Source organism: Colletotrichum spaethianum (assembly GCF_022836535.1).
Source record: "Colletotrichum spaethianum MAFF 239500 DNA, contig13, whole genome shotgun sequence".
Taxonomy (NCBI): Eukaryota; Fungi; Ascomycota; class Sordariomycetes; order Glomerellales; family Glomerellaceae; genus Colletotrichum; species Colletotrichum spaethianum.
The window spans coordinates 593,082-611,928 of record NW_026054783.1 but is presented as its reverse complement, the minus strand read 5'-3'; the positions used below and the strand labels follow the sequence as shown (position 1 = coordinate 611,928).

The following is an 18,847-nucleotide window of genomic DNA, read 5'->3' as shown; positions in this document are numbered from 1 at the left end:
TCAAGGAGGGGCAGCTTCCGCCACAGCTGCCGTTAAGGTTCGGCCTGCACAGCCACTTGCCTCTCACCAAAGAGACCTAGGATTTTAAGGTTCTCCGAAAGCCCCACCTGTCATCTTCCATCAACAGTTGGCGACTAGGATTCCCATCTTTTCCTTTTCATACCTACTGATGCTCTGACCGAGCTCGACGCTCGATTGAAAGCGGAACTAAACCCCAGAAACACTGTCATGTTCGCAGGCAATTCCAAGGCCTTGTCCTCGGAGCTCGCCGTAGTTAACGGTAATATTTCCTAATGAGTTCACCGCAGGACCCGTCCCTTGCCTAGCGGATGCTTGCAAGTGGCATTGCGCTACTGCACCCGCTCCTCTGGACCTGAGCCTTTGGACTCTGCGAACCACACCCGACTATCGCCCCGCGCCCAATTGACCTCTCACGTCCCGTATCTCGAGCAGGTGGTATCTTAGCCCCACAAAGCCCTGTCCGACGGCATGAATGGCCGATTTCTACTGTTCACCAATTTGGCCAGCTTCCTCTTCAAGCCAAGAGCATTTCCAACAGTGTTTACGTCGTTTCCCGTGTGGAGATTGGATGATGATGCAGGGCAACATTTTTTTTTAGCTTGCAACATGTAGGGCCGAGGTCATATAAAGCGTCCCGACGCTGCTCTGCTTGACAGCACGGCGATTTGTTGTCGTCCTTGCCTCTGATCCCGCCGTCCTCGTCAGAAGTTCCAGATACGTCAATCCAAATGTCTCGGACGATTGGTCTCCTTGCGGCCGCCGGCCTCCTGCGCACCGCTGCTGCCGGTCTCTACCCGGGGTTGACTACCGCCAACCATACTTGCACTCTTGGTACGAATAGAGTAGTTTACTGAGAATTGTGGACTTTGCTAACATTCCCATCTCCAGTCGAGCCGGTTCTGTCCTGCTCTTGTGGAGCGAACCCTGACAAGGTCGACACCTGCTGCGTGGAGACGTACGGCGGTCTTGTTGTATGTGATCTTTTAAGTCATGAGCGAACCTGAAAATAACGGTTCATCTTCATAGCTCGCAACCCAGTTCTGGAACACACACACCGGTCTTGAGTCCCAGGGCCAGAAGCTTCCTCAAGATGCATGGGGCATCCACGGCTTGTGGCCCGACTTCTGCAACGGCTCCTACACGCAGTACTGCGATCTGAGTCGCCAGTATGACCCAGTTCCCTCCCCGAACACCACGACCGGGACGGCAAACGGCACCCCGGTGCCGGCATGGAACGGCTCGTCTTTCGACGCATTCGTCAAGCCGTTTGAGAGGTTCGATCTGTTGGAATACATGAACAAGTAAGCCCCCTTTTTCGAACTTCAATTACTAAGCCAAATGTTAACGTTTTCAGGTTCTGGATCGCTCAGTACACCCCCAATTGGTTCCTCTGGGCCCACGAGTTCTCCAAGCACGCCACCTGCTTCAGCACCTTCGATGTTGAGTGTTACGGCCCGAAGTACCAGGAGCACGAGGAGATTGTCGACTTCCTTGAGACCGCCGTCCACTACTACCAGGAGACCCCGACCTGGAAATGGCTTGCTGACAAGGCCATCACACCTTCCAACGCGACCGCCTACTCCCTTACCGACCTCCAGGCCGCTCTCAAGGCGGGCCACGGCGCGGTCCCGTACATTGGGTGCTCCGGCCCCCGGTACAACGCCACTGAGGCTGGTAAGGGTTCACTCGACAACGGGTACACTCAGCTCAGCGAGGCCTGGTACTACTTCCATGTCTACGGCAAGCCCCAGCGAGGTGACAGTGTCCCTGTCGCTGCTGATATCAATGGTGGCCGCGTGTCGAACTGCGCGACGACAGAGGGCGCTGTTTGGTACTACGAGCGTGCCGAGGGATCAGTGCAGTAGACAAGAAACTAGGTAGTATAAACGAGTAATATGAGAGTAATATGTACTGCGCCTAGATAGCCAGGTTCATCTACGATGGTAGTTGCCACACTTGTCCAGGTCACATTCGCTCCAAGTCATCTCCATCATGAGGAGAGGCACCATAACTTTTTCTGGTTCCATCAAGTACTTTAAATAAAGAACCAACTTGACCAATGCCATGTACCAAGGTGGGAAATTTTTACCTCCCGAACCCAGCTAGCAGCATGCTGGACGCTGTATGTATCTACTAGAACAGCCCTTCAACCGATAAAGCCCCCAACGCCTGTGTGATGCGGATTTCCACCTCCAAAAGAAATTCATCTACTCCTCATCACCCAGCTCCTCCACGGCTGGCGCGACGTAGCCGGGGCGCTGCGATGGCTGGGACGCAATCTGAGTCTCTGTCGCGGTCGTAGTCGCAGAAGCTGGGAGAGGTTGACCGGTGGAAGCAGCGAAAGTGCCACTAGCGTTCGCAGCACCAGAGGACGCGGACTTCTTCTTCTTGCCCTTCTTAGGAGCAGTCTGTTGTTTGTCAGCGATATTCGAAATATGATCCCCGGGCGCGTTGGGTGAACTTACATCGTGCCAGGCCCAAACGGGCTTGAAGCTGTCGACGAAGGAAACATCCTCCCAAAGATTGGGGAACAGCCAGAGACCGGGCGATGCGACAAAGTAGGTGATGCAAAAGAGAATAACACGGAAGATGGCCATGAGGAAGAACAGACCAAGCAGGCCAAGGAACCCCCAACTAAGGTAGTAGACACCAAGACGGAGCTTGAGGGGCCAGAGAGGGTAGCAGACGACGATGAAGATCAGGACCAGGGCGAGAATTGAGTAAAGCTTGCGCTTGACCTGGCTTCCCTCCCAAAACCACGCGTAGTACATCTCCTCCTTGGCTTCTTGCTGAGGTTCGATGCGAACGGTCCAAAGACCCTTGATGCGCTTCGTCTTCTTCGGACCGTGGTCGTGGCCTTCGTGGGGGTCGGCCTTGGTTACGCGCAGAGCAAGCATCGACATGGGGAGCAGCTTGAAGGTATTCTCGAGAGAGGCACGGTCGGTGATCTCGGGAAGGGCGGGGTTCTTCTTGCGCGCCTTCTCGTAGGCGGGGGACTGGAGAGCGCGCAGCGCTCGCTTGACTATGGCCCGATCATTAGCATGTCGCTATCGACACCTGTAAAGCGATTGCAGGGTACTCACCCTTGAACATGTCTTTACGCTCCCCGTTAAGGATACAAGTACGCGGCTTCAGGTCCTGGCTGCGCAGGAAGCTAGCGAGTGCCAGCGCAACGGGGTTTGGGGGACCAGGCCGGATGGGCTGAGGCTGGCCTTGCGCCTGCTGCTGCTGTTGAGGGTGAGGGTGCTGGTGGCCAGGGCCATGCTCATGATCGTGACCATGCTCGGCCTCTCCACCGACCTCGCCGCCCTGCTGCTGCTGCGCGAGACGCGCCTGCTGCTGCTGCTGCTGCATAGCTTGCTGTCGGAGATGGTTGAGGAAGTCGGGGACACTCATGCCAGCCTTCGCGGCATCGGCCTCTATTTGTCTGCGCATGGCCGCGATCTGCTCAGGCGAGGGCATGGGCTGCCCGTTGGGGCCCATCTGCATGGGGCCGGGCATTGGCATCGACATCTTGGATGTGAGCTAGTGCCGAAGGCAACCAGTGTTTTAGAAAGACGTAGGGAGGAACTCTGTTTGTCCTTGTCAAGATGTCGGGCGGTTTGAAGGAGTCCAACGACGACAGCGACAACAATAGCCCGGAAGGAGGGATCTGGTTTTGTTGGGTGAACGTGAGTTTGGTCGTCAGAGCTGCAGTGGTCGTGGGCCTCTGGGTCTTTGAACAAAAGTGACCAGCAAGCAAGCCAGGTGTTCACTTCTGGTCCAAAAAATCCGTGCAGGGGTACAGGTGCTTCCGCCGCCTTAACTGTATCTTGTTACATTCGGCACCCTCTTTCTCCGACATCCGTCCTTCTTATCGATAAAGTGACTACGGACGCTAAGACCACACTCAAATCCATTCCACTTCCGTCCAACGGCGATGAGGTCAGCCAGTCACTGGCTCTGTCACATGACCATACACGATGATGTAAGCGAAGGACACCCTTCTCTTATGTAAGCGGCTGCCCCCCTCAACCGCATGCAGCCCCTCCTCGGCGCTCTCTTCCTCAGCATTGTGGCGGTTTGTCCGAGACATTTTGACTGCGCTAGAGTAACATGAGAAACTCTGCCGAAGTCTCTCGTCCATTAGTTTTCTTCACACCAGATGATGACGAGAACTCCGCCACAAAAATCAGCAACGATTCATGGACACTAATTTTGTTCGTCGCGAGTCATCATCACCGTCGGAGACCTCTTCCTTTTCATCTTCCGGGCGGCTGCAACCACCACGGTGATAATCATCGCAGCCGACATCAAGTGACGCTGATTGCCCAGGGGCTTTGCTTCGAACCAAAGAAAAACAGCGCGGAGCGGAGTGGTGCACACCACCCTCTTTCTTGTCTACCCACACACGGCACCATCTATCATTTGTAGTCCATCGGCTTCGCCCTCGCCGTACGACCATTCAACGGTGATGGTGGCCCGCAATAGCAGACAAGCAGGGCTACGTTGGATTTTGTGACGGCACAATGCATCCCCATCCGCAAGTAGGCTTCCCGCGTTTCCCCCCATGCCACCTGCGGTGCCTTGCATGCATATCCCAATGACTTCTCATTGCTTCCCGTCCGCTCATGTTTGGACATGTCACCGGGTGGCCGGGATTGCGGGATTCCTTTTGGGCAGACAAACGGCAACGTCGCAGTGATTGGCTATTCCATCTGTTATTGTTGCCCGACTAGAAACACGCACGCAGAGTTTCGAAATATCGTTCAGCAGTGGCTCCGTTTGTCAACATTCTTCGATAAAGGGTTCGCGGAAATAAGAGATGACAAGGGGCGGTGACGGACACCACAACATGATGGCTCATGACTGGCACGAGGCCCTCCCTCTGGAGGGCACTTGTGGCAAGCAGCTGCTGGTCAAGCCGGCTTCGAGTAACCAGAGCAAGGCAGAGGTGAGACATCGACTCGCTGAGCCATCGTTTTCATCTTACACGACTGGTGGAGCTCCTGCAATCTGGTGCAGGATGTGGGTGTAGCGCCAGCCATCCGAATCCGACTACACCCCAGCTTCCTAAGCGCCGGTTGGCCGGCCGTGTCTGGCCCCGTTTGCAGCCCCGGCCTATCAGAACCGCCCTTCTGCATCTTGACTGCACACCTCGCCGACAATGGACATGCCCTTGTCCCTCCATGTCCTCTCTTTCTCTCAGCTGGACCTATTAAGCAAAGTACTTGAGTGAAATCTCTGGCCCAAAGTGGGAATTGGGATTCAAGACGCAAGCAACGAAAAAAGAAGCCCGGCCACGCCTAAGTGGGCTCGCTCTTCTCACATCATATTGCCTACCTTACTACTAGACGTTCGCCATCCGCTACCAACTCTTATAACTTAATCGGGTCGCTCGATCTATATGCTTTGTCGCCCGCCCACCCTGCATCTTCTCTTTTCTTTCGTTCTGTCAAATCGCTGGCCGTCCCTCGTTTTGATCCTTTTCCCCCTCGTCTCCAACATTTGTCCGGCATGAAGCATCTTCTAAAGCAGGTATGAAGGGCTTGAGTGGCATGCTTGCAGACGCCTATGCGACATGGCTTTCGCCCCTCACCAACTGCTGCGCTCCGTTGTCTACCTTTCTGGACGAGAAGCCGCGTCAAAGTGAGTCGTCAGGTCCGTCGAACCCATATCATACACCGGACACTAACCAGGCCGCTCAGACAACCTCGCCATTTCTGAGAAACCGCCAAGCACCGTAACCCGCACACAGCCCGTGCCCGTGCCGCCGCCTTTCGCTGGAACGATGCAGAAGCCAGCCGGAACTCGTCCTCATGTGCAGGAGAAGCCCAAGGGAGTAAAGCGGACTTTCGCATCGCTCCGGGAGCGATTCTCTGTGAGAAAGCGATCTCGCTCAGACATGTCATCGCGACGGCTACAAATATCGGCTCCCACTAACTTCCGCCATCTTCATTCCGAGTCTTTTCAATTCCCCCAATATACGAACCTCCAGCACGTTGGTAGGACTCCTCCACCACGTCCTCTGCCACGGTCTCGCCCTTCATCATTCAGACCGCTCGAACTCAGCATATACGTGTCTAAAAGGTCGCTGTCGCCGATCTTACCGCACTTCGATATGATGACGCCGCCGCCGCCTGCTCAAATCCAGCCGAACCCGGATGACGATGTCTTCGGGCCTTCACATGAACCCAAATACTCGCCCATGTCGTTTCACCTACCCCGAAAGATGTCGGCGTCACCATCAACCACGGCGAGCGACACACCGCCAAAAATCCCACCAAAGTCAAGGGCTCGGTCCCAGACATCTGCCAGCACGGAGAGGATGAAGGAGCGGATTGCTAGCGCCATGCTGGAGGTCGATAAGCTCCAGCGCGAGATTGACTTAGTCATGGAACGTCAGAGCATTTACATCAGCAGTCGACCTTCGACAGCTCATTCGATGGCAAAGACGGTGCACGGTAAGCTTATACGAAGATCCAAAATTAGCAGCCTAGAGGGTGCTGACAAGTGTAGACGAGGAACCCATACCCACGGTCCCCGCCTTGCCGCCTAGTGCGCCATCGTTCGCCGAACGCCTGAACCCCGGGGCCGAGCGGCCTCACACAGCACCACCCCGGCCACCGGTATACATATCCCACGGCGGTATGGCTTTCACGGACGCCTCCGGGGCATTCCTCACACCACCACCAAGCCGCGGCAGGGAGATCCGGCCCCCACCCCCGCCCCTGCCACTCGTTCTACGCCCTCCGTTGCGAAAGAAGAAATCTTTTTCGCGCGTCTCCAGCTGGTTGTTCCCCAGCGGTGCAGCAGGACCGCACCATCAACGGAGCATCAGCCACGACTCCATCACTAATCTTCCACGACCCGTCAAGGGCCGCGAGGGTTTCTACCAATGTGTTCATGTGCCGCGGGGCGAGCGCATGAGCTGCGACACAAAGTCGACTGTGTCGACATGGGAGTCGGAAGACGGAGGTCAGACAGTCCCGACAACATGGTCGCCAGGCAGCACTCTCGCCACCAGAGCGGATGAGCCGCCGCTGGAGCGCGTCACTATGTTTGGGAAGGAAAATGATGCCAGTGGTTCTGGAAGGACTAACTACGCGGTGGCGTTTTGAGCGGGCGGTTCTGCTGTCTTTTCTTTGTATATGATACCATTGTGTACTCGGGGACAAGATACCATGTTGTGATTAATAGGCAATAGAGGAGGGCGGCAGTCTTTGACGTTTTGCATACCTAATGATAGTGGCGCCTAGAGGATTAGGATTCTGGCAGGACTCAGAGATTTATTAGAAGGAAAATCTATATCTGGTTTCCCTGCCGAATTGTTAGCAACGTTGCATTTAGAGTCCTCTCAGCCTATCTTGCTGTGACTCTTTAGGGGTTACTACATGCAGCTACCTAACCGATCACATCCCCCCGTAGAACTGCTTTCGCCGATCAATTTCCGGCTGAAACGTCAGTCAAGTAGATCAGACAAGCTGCAGACGATCTTGATCGCTTCGTTAATTCCCTCATCGCTAGTGTACGCAAAGTTTCCAACGTTCAGATCGGATGGGGCCGAAAGAACATCTTGGCAGAACTCCACACTCAATTGCCACGTTGAAGCTTCATTTGAAGTCTTTGTCAAACCCCGGCAGCTTGGTTCAGCTTTTGGTAAGGTCCATCCGAAGTGGCACATCCCGTCCTTGGCCACGAGCCCGTAGATCGTTTGTCCCCGGAGTTAATGAAAGTGGGGGGCTCTGACTATATCTATCTTTTCATATTTTACTTTTGTTCTTCCTCTTTCTTTGTTAGGTATATTCTTTAGAGATGATGATTACTCGACGGAAATGTGAGAATTGCGCAAGTGACCGTCTTGCGTACTTCTCATTTGGCGATTCGCATCATAGTGCTCCCGGAACGCCAAAGTAAGCAGAATGGATACAGAAGAAGCAAAGAACGAATGGCAGCCACGGTTGCAAAATTGCTGGCAAGGGGGTATCCGACGCGGGACGATAACTGCCGAAACAGTCACATCTCCTGCTGTAACCTCTGCAGCAGGTACCCCATCGGCGTCGAAACGCGTCTGCCTCTGACGTCTATGCAAGAGTAACGTCGCTGCCAGTTTGGAAGCAAACAACTCACTTCCACCCAACATATCCAACATCGTTCCTTTTCCTTTCGTTACTCGCCTCTGCTCAACAGAATTATCAAAGAAATCAGTTTTATCGCGACAAGATGGGCTCCGGATGTTGCTCCGATGAGCCTGTCAAGGACCAAGGGTGTGCTGGCCCTGCAACCGAGGTTAATCATGGACATGCTCACGGACACGGCCACGACTCCGCAATTGATGACTGTTGCGCTGGTGACGAGGATTGCGATGGTGCTGAAGTCCTGCCCTGCCTTGACGAGAACTGTAACGAAGAAACCTACTGCGACTCCGAAGATGACTCTACAAGCCGCGCTATCAAGCTCGAGTGCTGTACATCCAAGGAAGAGCACTGTGACGGTATGTGATAAATGCAAATAACATGTGCTCTTTGGCTGACGCTATGTCATAGAAAAGTGCATCATCGCCGCTGCCGCCGTCGAGTGTGAGAAAACTTGCGACAACGATGCCGCACATGACGGTACGCAACATCCTAAACCCAGTCAGTCCGTCTTGAGACTTACGCTCCTAGGTGCCGCCGACCACCAACATGTCCACGACAAGGACGGTCATCACCCGGCCTCAGCTTGCAGCACCCACCTCTCCAAGGCGTTTGAGCAGTACAGCGCCTATCTTGAGTCGGCTCGTTGCATCTGTCGTAGCATTCTCGATCACGGCTTGCCGACCACTTGTTGCAGCGAGCGGCAACCCGCTACCGCTGCTGCGCTCGTGACTCCTTTTGCCGCCGAGAAGCCCCGCCGTGCGCGTGTTGAGGCGCAAACGACCGCCCATGCTCACAATCAACATAAGCATCACCATCACCACGGCGTTAAGCGGCGCGGCAAAAAATCGGACTCCACGCACGATCATGACATGGCTATCAAGCTCGTTCGAGACGACCAGTCTGACTGCTGCAGCGGACACGACCTCAACCTTCCCTCCACGATTGCGAAAAGATCAGCAGCCCTGTCACGAGCTACGGAGAAGGATATTGAGAAAAATGCCGAGCTGGAGCACGTCGCTCTCGTCGTCGATGGCATGACTTGTTCTGGATGCGGGAACAAGCTTGAACGAACGCTCAAGGCGGCTCTTGGTGTGTCTGGCGTACGCGTCAACTTCGTCATGGGCAACGCCGAATTTATGTTCGACGGCGCTGCAGGCAAAGCTGAGGATATTATCCGCAACACGGAACGAGCCACTGGCTTTCATTGCACCCGAATGTCTAGCGATAATCAGACGCTCGATATTCTCGCTTCAGGTGCGGCAGCTAAGAACTTGACCGATCTGGCGATTGTGGGTGTCAATGAGGTTAGCATCGTTGACAAGAAGATGGTCAGGATCACTTACGACCCGGCTGTCATTGGAGCTCGAACTCTCCTTGACAAGGTCGGACCGCTCACAGCAGGACTAGCTCCACCCTGTGACGACCCCGCCATCGCGAGCGGAAGAAAGAGGATGTACGATCAACTGATCAAAACGGCTCTCTCCGCAGCTCTCACTATTCCTGTCATTGTTCTCGCTTGGGGCGAAAAGCTTGAACCGAAGACGCGCTCGACTGTTTCAATTGTTCTTGCGACACTTGTCCAACTCATTGCTGTCCCGGACTTTTACAAACCAGCCATTTCTTCACTCGTGCACAGTGGTGCTGTCGAAATGGACATGCTGGTCGTCATCAGCATTACTGCCGCCTATGTCTACTCGGTCGTGGGATTCTGTTTCCACATGATGGATCGGCCTCTGGATCCCCGAGAGTTCTTTGAGACAAGCACTCTACTCATCACTCTTGTACTTCTTGGTCGCCTTACTGCTGCTTTCGCACGTATCCGTGCCGTTGCAGCTGTTTCACTTCGCTCACTCCAGGCTGCCAATGCTGTCATTGTGGAAAACGGAAAGGATGTTGAGATTGATGCTCGTCTCCTCCAGTATGGCGACAAGTTCAAGATCCTCCCACACTCGACTGTGCCTACCGACGGTTTGGTCGTGAACGGTTCTAGCGAGGTCGATGAGTCTATGTTGACGGGCGAGAGCATCCCTGTCTTCAAGAAGCAGCGCGATACCGTCATTGCGGGAACCATCAACGGCTCAGGAACACTGGTGGCACAACTGACACGTCTTCCTGGTAAGAACACCGTCACTGACATCGCGGAGCTCGTCGAGGAAGCGGCCAACTCGAAGCCAAGAATACAGAACATTGCCGATCGTGTGGCCAGCTGGTTTGTTCCCGTCGTTACCTCCGTCGCTATTGTTGTCATTGTTACATGGGTCATAATCGGCGTCAAGATTCGCCAACAACCGGCTGGAAAGGCAGTTGCCCAGGCAATTACCTACGCAATTGCTGTTCTCGCCGTCTCTTGTCCTTGTGCTCTCGGTCTTGCGGTTCCGATGGTGTTGGTTGTCGCTGGCGGTATCGCTGCTAGAGGAGGCGTAATCATCAAATCGGCCGAGTGCACGGAAATGGCTCGTAAAGTCAGCGACGTTGTATTTGACAAGACTGGTACCATCACAGAAGGAGACCTGGACGTTCTAGAAGAAGAAATTCTACTCCTGGACCAGGACGAAGCTCGTGCCATTACCAAGGCTTTGGTCGCAGGCAACAAGCATCCGGTATCTGTCGCCATTGCCAAGCACCTTGCTTCACGCGCAACCCCCGAAGTTAAGGTCTCCGACCCTCGCGTTATTCCAGGTGCCGGGGTCGAAGCCACTCTAGGTGGTCACATCGTCTGCGCTGGAAACCCATCTTGGACCAAGACCAACTCCTTACCCTCCGTTACCCGTTTCCAAGATGCAGGCATGACTATCCTGGTGGTCACTCGCGACGGTAGCCCCATCGCTCTGTTCGGGTTGCGTACCCATCTCCGTCCGGAGGCAACTAGAATTATTGCGCAGCTTGCTCGTCGCAACATTGCTGTACATCTCGTCTCTGGCGATCAAAAGCGTGCAGTCGAGTCCGTTGCCGCTCAGGTCGGAATTCACAATGTGGCGTCTCAGCGAACCCCGGCTCAGAAGCGAGAATATGTCGCCTCGCTTATGTCTGAGGGTAGGCTTGTCATGTTCGTCGGTGACGGTACCAACGACGCGGTGGCTGTTACACAAGCCGACGTGGGCGTGCAACTAGGCAGCGCAGCTTCAGCCAGCGATGTTACTCGTGGAGCCGCCGACGTGATTCTTCTTGCAGGTCTCGAAGGCATCCCTTTCGTGCTCGATGTGAGCCGTGCCAGTTTCCACCGCATGGTCTTCAACTTTGTCTGGTCAGCCGTGTACAACGTGCTCGCGATTTTGCTTGCAGGAGGGGCGTTTGTCCCCGTCAAGTTTAGCATCCCCCTGCTTACGCGGGCTTGGGTGAGATGGTCAGCGTGATACCTGTCATTGTCGCCGCCATGACGATGTTGATGAAGAAGAACCGGCCCGAGGCTTAAGATATGGGTCTTTGGGCCTGGAAAGTGGCCTCGCCGGCACGTTCAACACCTGGGCTGAGGCGTAGGATTTCTTGGTTCGTCATTGCTGGTTGATGACGGCTGCAATTGGGACAAGGGTTTCAACACCAACTCTAGGGACTGATATCTGCTTTGGTGTTTGGTTATGGTTCGCTTTGCTGACGGCTTCTAAGGAAGTGGCCAGTTTTTGGTTGACTGACCGAGAGCCTGTCTGTCCTGTCGCTCTAGACGTTGTTATCAGAGGGTGTGACGTTGTGAGGCTGCACTACCATAGCACACAGCCAGTTTGACGGTAGTCGGCCATGACTTACAACACATAAGACTGCAATTGCATGTCAAAGCCTCTGCAATTTCGCACCTTTTCACAGCTGTGAACCAATGTACTCTGCAGAATCGAAGTGGCACCAGAATCGATCAACGGTGGTTTTCGTGAAATGGATAAGCTAGAAACAAGATGCGTAGTTCATGTCTTCATTCCCACAATTAGGTGCACCATACTACAACTTCAAAGCTGATCGAGGAGACACAGTATATTCGATCATCGGGCACACTATACAGGTGTGTTTGCACATTTATGGAGAGCAAGAAGTCAACCAGTGAAAGATCTATTAGTCGAGACCAGATGTGGATGCTGCATCAACCCTTCATACACTGCAATTGTTTATTCTACGGCTTGGTTTCGCCTCTAATCGGTGGTCTTTTTTTATAACACTAAGCTTATGTAAGTCTCCTCACGCGCCTGTTGTTTAAATTTTATGTACTCGTGAGATAAGAAGCCCAGAACACAGGAAAAGAAGCGGAAAGGCACCAGTTTCGAGACGTACGATGATGACTTGGGAGCCAGCTGAGGCGCGCGAGTAGGGCATGCAATCGTTTTTGTCAGATACATCCTGGTAACGTGTCTACTCACATCAACCTAGGCATCATGCTTTCTCTTGAATAGCAGACTTTTCTTCTACCAAATACTACTCTTGGGTCCGTTTATAGGGTACGAGGCTCGGAAGCCTGCTGGGATTTAAATCACGAAGCCATCATTGCCCATACTATCCTCGACTTGGAGTGCTATGAGAAGATTGAGTTTTCCCTCTTACTTTCTGGTTATCTGTGTACAATCTGAAATGAGATTTTGCCAAAGTCGGAACCCAGGTGGTGAGCAACGGATTGATTCGATAGTCCTCAACATCTGAGGATTAATTAGTCTCTGACAGCTGTTTTCCTGCGAAAGGCCTTCCGGACTTGACGTTGAACCATGTATGCTTCAGATTTGGTTCACAAATGATATCCAGTTCCAACCGCCTTACACGTCTTGCATCCAAGTACACCCGGTAAACCAATGCCTGGCCACGGTTATCTCCAGTTGAGCCCTCGAGTTTAAAGTCGACAGCCATGCTTCCGTTGGTTCGATGCCGGAAACCTTCCCAACGGCCGCGGTAGACTTGCGCCAGCCCCCTTTCTCCGGTCTAACATCCCATGGAAAGGATTTTGAGCACACCATTTGGACAATGACCAAGCCACTTGGCGAACCATGAAAATTTTCCAGCTCCGTGATGAGCCCTAGGGCCCAAGATCAGTCTCTTTCGGAGAAAGGTTGACGATTACAGTACAAGAAAGTACCTCTTCTCCCATGAAAGTCCATTTCTCTTTCTTTCATCATCATCATACTCTGACAATACACATTCATCACTTCAAATTCTACTGCCCCATAAACCCATACAAACATACACACACAGATCCCAATCTAATCCATCACACAACTACCCAATACCTTCCCACAATAAACAAACAAACAAACATACAATCCTTTCAACTTCAAACATCACAATGAAGTTCACAACCAGCATCTTCATCGCCGTCCTCGGCCTCGCCTCTGGCGGCAACGCCGCCCCGGCACCCATCCCCAAGAATATGGTGCCCGTCCCCTTCCCCGAGGACCTCAACGCCACATCCACCCTCTCCGTCCGCGCCCCAGTCCCAAACACGGACGAAAAGGACGCGGAAAGGATCCCCTTCACCCAGCACGACCACAAGGCCATCTGCCAGCACCGCGCGCTCCCCCTGGACGTCGCCCACACCTACTCGGTCATGACCAACCCCGGCCTCGAGTCCGTCCCGGACATCGCCAAGACGTGCGGCGACCTATGGAGCAGCCTGCGCCGCCACTCGGGCTGCGCCGCGTCCTCGGGGGCGACGTGCCGCGAGCACGACGACATGAAGGGCGTCCTCGTGTGGCACTTCACCGCCTCGTCGTTTTGCAACGTTGGCATGGTCGGCTCCGCGTGGTGGGAGGCGACGCACAACGAGTTTGGCCAGCTCGCCTGCGCCAACGTCAACGAGCTGTCCTTCTCGTAGAGGAGGCAGGCCCTCGACCGTGCTGCGGTAGACTCATGATCTGCGCAGGCACCGGGGCTGTGTGGCTGCCAAACGGGCCGTACAGCGAACTATGGGAACATGCAACTACGGCTGTGGTTATCAATACAAGCCGACAACACAACCAACACAAATAGGAGCATGAGAATCAGGAGCTACGTACTACGCATTCAAACGCGTCTCAGGGCGTTGAGATGAACGGAAACTGGCTTGGGATTGCAATGAGATTGACTGTTTCCGTGTACTAAAACTGGTGATGGCTTCAGCCAGAGAGCTGAGGAACAGTCGCAAGGTTGGTATAGAGATTGAGATGAGTGGATAGAGTGCGGTTGAGTGTTGGTCCAACGATGGAGGCGTTGAGGACCAAGTGGGAATCGATTGCTTGATAATGTGTAATAATCAATCAAACACCATCACACAATGCCTTGCTGCCTTTCATCGTGCCAAACATGCCAAGTCGTCTTTTATCCCGTTGTCTCATCCCCAAATACGCTCTGCCGTTGTCGTACTGGCCTTAGACATGAGATTGAATCAGTGCTTTGCTGAGGACTATATATACATGCCGCTTTGACGTCCTTTGACGCTCTTCCTCTAGTAAAGATTACCACCAGGAAAGATACCCAAAGCACGATCACTATTTACCTGCGACACAGTCAAACGAAACCCCTCCCAAACCGAAATTACGATTTCCCCGTCTCTACGTCGCAGTGTTCAGTTTCACCAAGAGCAGACCCGATCGATTGCAACTCCCAATGACAATGATGAAAAACAACAAACAAATCATCGCTAACAAGGTCGTTTTCTAGCGAGGCCGTTAATAATCGAACCAGTCTTCAACCTGTCATAGTCTATTATCCGTGGGAAAGAGAAAAGCGTCAAGTCATCGCCGCCGAGATGTACTGCCCAGCACCCCCATCATCATTCGTTACGACCCGCGCCTCGCAGGCGCCAGCAGTTTCGCAAACCCCCCTCGTCTACAATATCGACCGCTCAGCAAGGACCCTGAACAGCGGCCTCTCCAGCTTGGACACAGCCATCCACCCGCCCTCGGGAATCTCGACAATCGTCCCGTCGATGCAGACCTTCCTCCACCGCGGATCGCTCTCCCCGGTCGTCACCCGCACCTCCTCGGCGTCCTCGTACCCGAGGTAGTCCTCCTTGCCCTCGGCGTCCGTCCAGCGCATGCCGACGTGCGAGCCCTGCTTGTACGCCGCCATCATGATCTCCATCGTCTTCTCCCCGCCGACGGCGCCGAAATGCACCAGCTTCAGCCGGCCCTGCAGCGGCCCGCTGCCGGGGGAGATGGTGAACGTCTTCTCCAGGTTCGACACGAGCGCCGCGAGCGCGTAGGCGAACTTTTCCCTCTCGACGGCCCGCGTGACGCCGTCCGGCCCGCGCACCTCCACCTTGGCGGCGTAGGCGTGGCTTTCCTTTAGCAGCTCCTGGGCCACCATGCCGAACCGCTTGTCGCCGTGCTTGCGGTACTCGGGCGTGTCGCTCTCCCAGACGAGCTGCGCGTGGAAGCCGTAGCTGGCGACGATGGCGCCAAAGAGGTGGTCCACGCTCGTGTCGTGGCGGGACACGTCCTCGGGGGCGTGGGCGCCCGGGTCCGCCGTGTAGGAGACCAGCCTGGAACCCGGAGAGAAGGAGGCGCGGAAGGCCGGGAGCGGGGCCGGGACGCCGAAGAAGAGGGTGCGGAGGCCGAGGACCATGTGCGAGGGGCCCGTCTCGGTGTACAGCGGCTTGTGAAGGGAGTGGAAGGCGGCGTTGCCGGTGCCCAGCGGCAGGAGGGCGAGGGTCGGCAGCGCGGTTGTGGAGTCCGTCTCCTCGCATCCGTTGAGGAGATCGACGACGCCTCCGTCGCCGCTCAGGAGAATAATGGTCTCTGTCCTGGCAGGGGAGGCCTCGCTCGACGAGATTTGCTGTCTCGCGGCCCACCTCTCTTTCGCAAAGGTGCGGACGCTGTCTGCATCCGTGGTCACCAGGAGGTTGTATCTGGGCTTGCCATCATCTCCATGCCGGGTGGGTGGTTCTGAAGTAAAAGTCAAAGACTGGCCGCCGGACGTTTTCTGACCAGCAAGGAGGACCAAGGGCTGGACGACGCCCTCCCAAAACTTTGGTGCGTGGCCCAGGCCCGACTTGGTAGACACAACAAAGTGCACCTCATGGCTGCCCGGCTTCGGGCTGAGGTGCCCCGGGAACTGCGAGAGCAAGAGGCCGTCGGTGAGCTCGGCGGGCAAGTCGCCCTCGACGAAGAGGATATCGAGCTGATAAGGGAACTCCTTGGCCTCGGGGTCCTCTCTGAGAGCGCAGATGATGGGGCTCGAGGCGAGGTCTCTGTGGGCGGGGATGACGAAGACAACCTCCTCCGGGCGGACGGACTCGGTGCCGCGCTGGGAGGTGAAGGTCAGCTTGCCGTCGACAAAGGCGGCGTCGTGGGCGCGGCGGGGCACGAGGCCGTGGTCGCGGGGCTCAAAGCCCAGCGGCTCGGCGACGTCTAGGATCGCCATGTTGGGCGGGCGATTGGTGTCGCAAGAGATGAATCACGGGCTGATGCAAACACGCAGACTGGTCCTTCTAGTATCGTATCTCATGGGCCTCTTCTGTCGACTCCAGCGCGGTGTTGATGTATGAGTAGATGTCAGCCAGCGGTTAATCAGCCGAGCTGACGCTTACGGAAAGACGGGAAGGTCCAAGGTACAGCCAACCAGGCCGCTCCTCTGGGGTCGAGATACGGGCGGGACAGAGGGAAACGAGGCGAGACCGCTTCAGGCAGGTGGCCGTTCGTTATTGCAGTCCCTGGCTGGCTTGGTGAGAAGTAAAACCGGATGCACTGGAAGCGCCGGCGGTGTCGTACTGCTGCCTCACGAGGAAATTGTAAGCAGACATGCTGTTGCCAGACAAACTGCGTGTCGTGCATGTGCTGTGGGTGTAGGTAGGTGTGGGTGAGATTGGCGTGTCCCGGGTGCCAGGTATGTATGTCATCCGCCCAGCGATTGCGTTATTTCGCGGCTGCGGGGCAGAGAGATATGGCATCTCACGGCAGTTTAGGGAGGACCCTTGGCCGCTGGGAGATACCACAGGACCCCTAACTCAGCAACCCAGTGGCCTCCCATCCGCTGCCACCCCGGGGGACCGACCTGGCCAATCGCCGCCGGAACGTCCGCACCGCGCATCATGTCTCGCAGGGGCCCGCCCCGGCCGCACTTGGAATTGGCAGCAACGAACCACCCCCCCAAGACTTCCTTCCAGCCAGCACAAAACACGACCCGGGAGTCGACAAGAACGACAAACCAGAAAGAACATGTCGCATCACCCAACCTCTTCCAGCAAAGACAAACAAACACACGCAACACCAACAGCAAAAGCATAAAATGATGGGAGCGGGGTTCGAACCCGCGCACTCTCACGAGTAACAGAGCTTAAATCTGTCGCCTTAGACCACTCGGCCATCCCACCCACTTCCTAATTTGGGATAATCTTGGTCACGATTGTGGATTATACGGCACTGCATCGCATCTTGTATCCTGTCGGACGGCGGATCCGGGCTGCGACATCCACCCTCGTGCGTTTGGTGGGGGGAGGGGGTTGAGAGCTGCCCGCGCCCCGACGAGACAAGCGAAAAGAAGACGGTTTGGCCGCGGGGGGGGGGGGGGGGGCGGATGTCGTCATTGACGCCTGTGATTTTTCCGGCAAGGGACGCAACGGAGACACGCCCGCCAAGGGATGGATGGGTCTCGAGAGGCCGGACTGGGCTGCACCAGGTCAGCGTCTGAGCTCGAGAACGAACAGACAGATCGACAGGAACAGGCACCTCGCAAATGCACATTTTTCATCTCTGGTATTCTGTGGTCCCTCGTCTCGACTAAATTCGACATGCTTCCTTGCCTCTTGTTTCCCCTTCCATGCCTCTCCGCCTGCCCCCTCACGCTCCCTTCGCCCTCGTCATCGGGCCCCAGTTCTCCCGCGGGTTCATCTGGTATCTGACCAGCTTCCTCTGCTCCTTGCGCTTGCCGAGCTTCGCGAGCTTATCGTCGAACACGAGCGTCTTGCGCAGCTCCTCCTGAGACGCCGGCTTGCCCTCCTCGCTCTTGTCCGTCATCTCGGCCTCCGCCGACCCCTCCTTCATTTCAACGTCCGCGGGGGCCTGCTTCTCCTGCGGAACAGCCGCCGCCGCCTCCTCCTTGGACTCGGCCTCCTCTTGGGCCTCGGCGTTGGTCTCCTTGGCCTCCTTGGCCTCGCCGTTGCTCGCCGCCTTGTCGAGACCGAGCAGTTTGTACGCCGGCATCTGCGGGTTGATGCGGTCCGTGCGGACGGGCGCCTTCTGGCGCACCCACTCCCGCATGACGAACCAGATCGCCTCCCAAGGCGCGTCCGTCTTGACGCTTCCGGGCCGGCAGTGGCTGCGGGTGACGCGGTAGCCGAGATGCTTGAGCGCGCCGCGGAACAGGTCGTCCGGCGGCTGCTGCGTGCTGAGCGTGCCGGCCAGCCTGGACGGCATGACGAAGAAGGGGTAATGGTCCACCCTCGCCAGCTCCTTGTCCTTGGGGTCGAGGTCCTCCTCGGGTTCCGGGCCGGGGAGGTGCTCCTCCAGGGCCGTCTGCAGCATGCCCTCTATTCTCGAGGTCGTCTGGTAAACGCTCTTGTCGACGGTCGGCAGGAGATCAAGGATGCTTTGGATGAACTCGGGGTTGTGCAGCGGGCCGCTGTACATCGGGCCCGCGATGTGCATGCTCGAGCCGCAGTGCCTGCAGTGTGAGTCGGTCGGGGGGCCCTGCGACAGACCGTGCTTGTAAAAGTAGCCCTCCTTCTTCTTGGGGGCAGGCCGCGTCCGGACCATGGGCTGCGTCTCCCACGCCGAGCATCCCGGGCAGTTGTACATGATCATCGTTTTGCCGCCCTGGTAGTTGAC

The 18,847-nt window shown here is 55.7% G+C and overlaps 6 protein-coding genes and 1 non-coding gene across 7 annotated transcripts; 4 read left to right on the top strand and 3 right to left on the bottom strand.

Annotated features, from left to right (window-relative positions):
- Positions 1–749: 749 nt before the first annotated feature.
- On the top strand, positions 750–1,886 carry ColSpa_05838 (ribonuclease Trv; the record flags this gene model as incomplete). Its single annotated transcript, XM_049272050.1, has 4 exons — positions 750–852; positions 910–992; positions 1,048–1,322; positions 1,376–1,886. 4 exons carry the CDS (start codon positions 750–752, stop codon positions 1,884–1,886), a joined length of 972 nt encoding a protein of 323 aa, XP_049128007.1.
- A 342-nt stretch (positions 1,887–2,228) lies between these two features.
- Positions 2,229–3,534, bottom strand: ColSpa_05837 (translocation protein sec63; the record flags this gene model as incomplete). Its single annotated transcript, XM_049272049.1, has 3 exons — positions 2,229–2,429; positions 2,487–3,043; positions 3,105–3,534. The coding sequence occupies 3 exons, from the start codon at positions 3,532–3,534 to the stop codon at positions 2,229–2,231; spliced, it is 1,188 nt and encodes a 395-aa protein (XP_049128006.1).
- A 2,590-nt stretch (positions 3,535–6,124) lies between these two features.
- On the top strand, positions 6,125–7,121 carry ColSpa_05836 (uncharacterized protein; the record flags this gene model as incomplete). The annotated part of the gene is made up of 2 exons (XM_049272048.1): positions 6,125–6,464; positions 6,520–7,121. 2 exons carry the CDS (start codon positions 6,125–6,127, stop codon positions 7,119–7,121), a joined length of 942 nt encoding a protein of 313 aa, XP_049128005.1.
- A 1,102-nt stretch (positions 7,122–8,223) lies between these two features.
- Positions 8,224–11,491, top strand: ColSpa_05835 (P-type cation-transporting ATPase; the record flags this gene model as incomplete). The annotated part of the gene is made up of 2 exons (XM_049272047.1): positions 8,224–8,494; positions 8,547–11,491. The coding sequence occupies 2 exons, from the start codon at positions 8,224–8,226 to the stop codon at positions 11,489–11,491; spliced, it is 3,216 nt and encodes a 1,071-aa protein (XP_049128004.1).
- A 1,898-nt stretch (positions 11,492–13,389) lies between these two features.
- ColSpa_05834 (uncharacterized protein) lies at positions 13,390–13,917 on the top strand (the record flags this gene model as incomplete). The annotated part of the gene is made up of 1 exon (XM_049272046.1): positions 13,390–13,917. The coding sequence occupies one exon, from the start codon at positions 13,390–13,392 to the stop codon at positions 13,915–13,917; it is 528 nt and encodes a 175-aa protein (XP_049128003.1).
- Positions 13,918–14,909: 992 nt separating this feature from the next.
- ColSpa_05833 (uncharacterized protein) lies at positions 14,910–16,445 on the bottom strand (the record flags this gene model as incomplete). Its single annotated transcript, XM_049272045.1, has 1 exon — positions 14,910–16,445. The coding sequence occupies one exon, from the start codon at positions 16,443–16,445 to the stop codon at positions 14,910–14,912; it is 1,536 nt and encodes a 511-aa protein (XP_049128002.1).
- An 865-nt stretch (positions 16,446–17,310) lies between these two features.
- On the bottom strand, positions 17,311–17,394 carry ColSpa_tRNA_153. Its single transcript has one exon. It is a non-coding gene; the product is annotated as a tRNA-Leu (tRNA).
- Between the last annotated feature and the right edge of the window lie 1,453 nt (positions 17,395–18,847).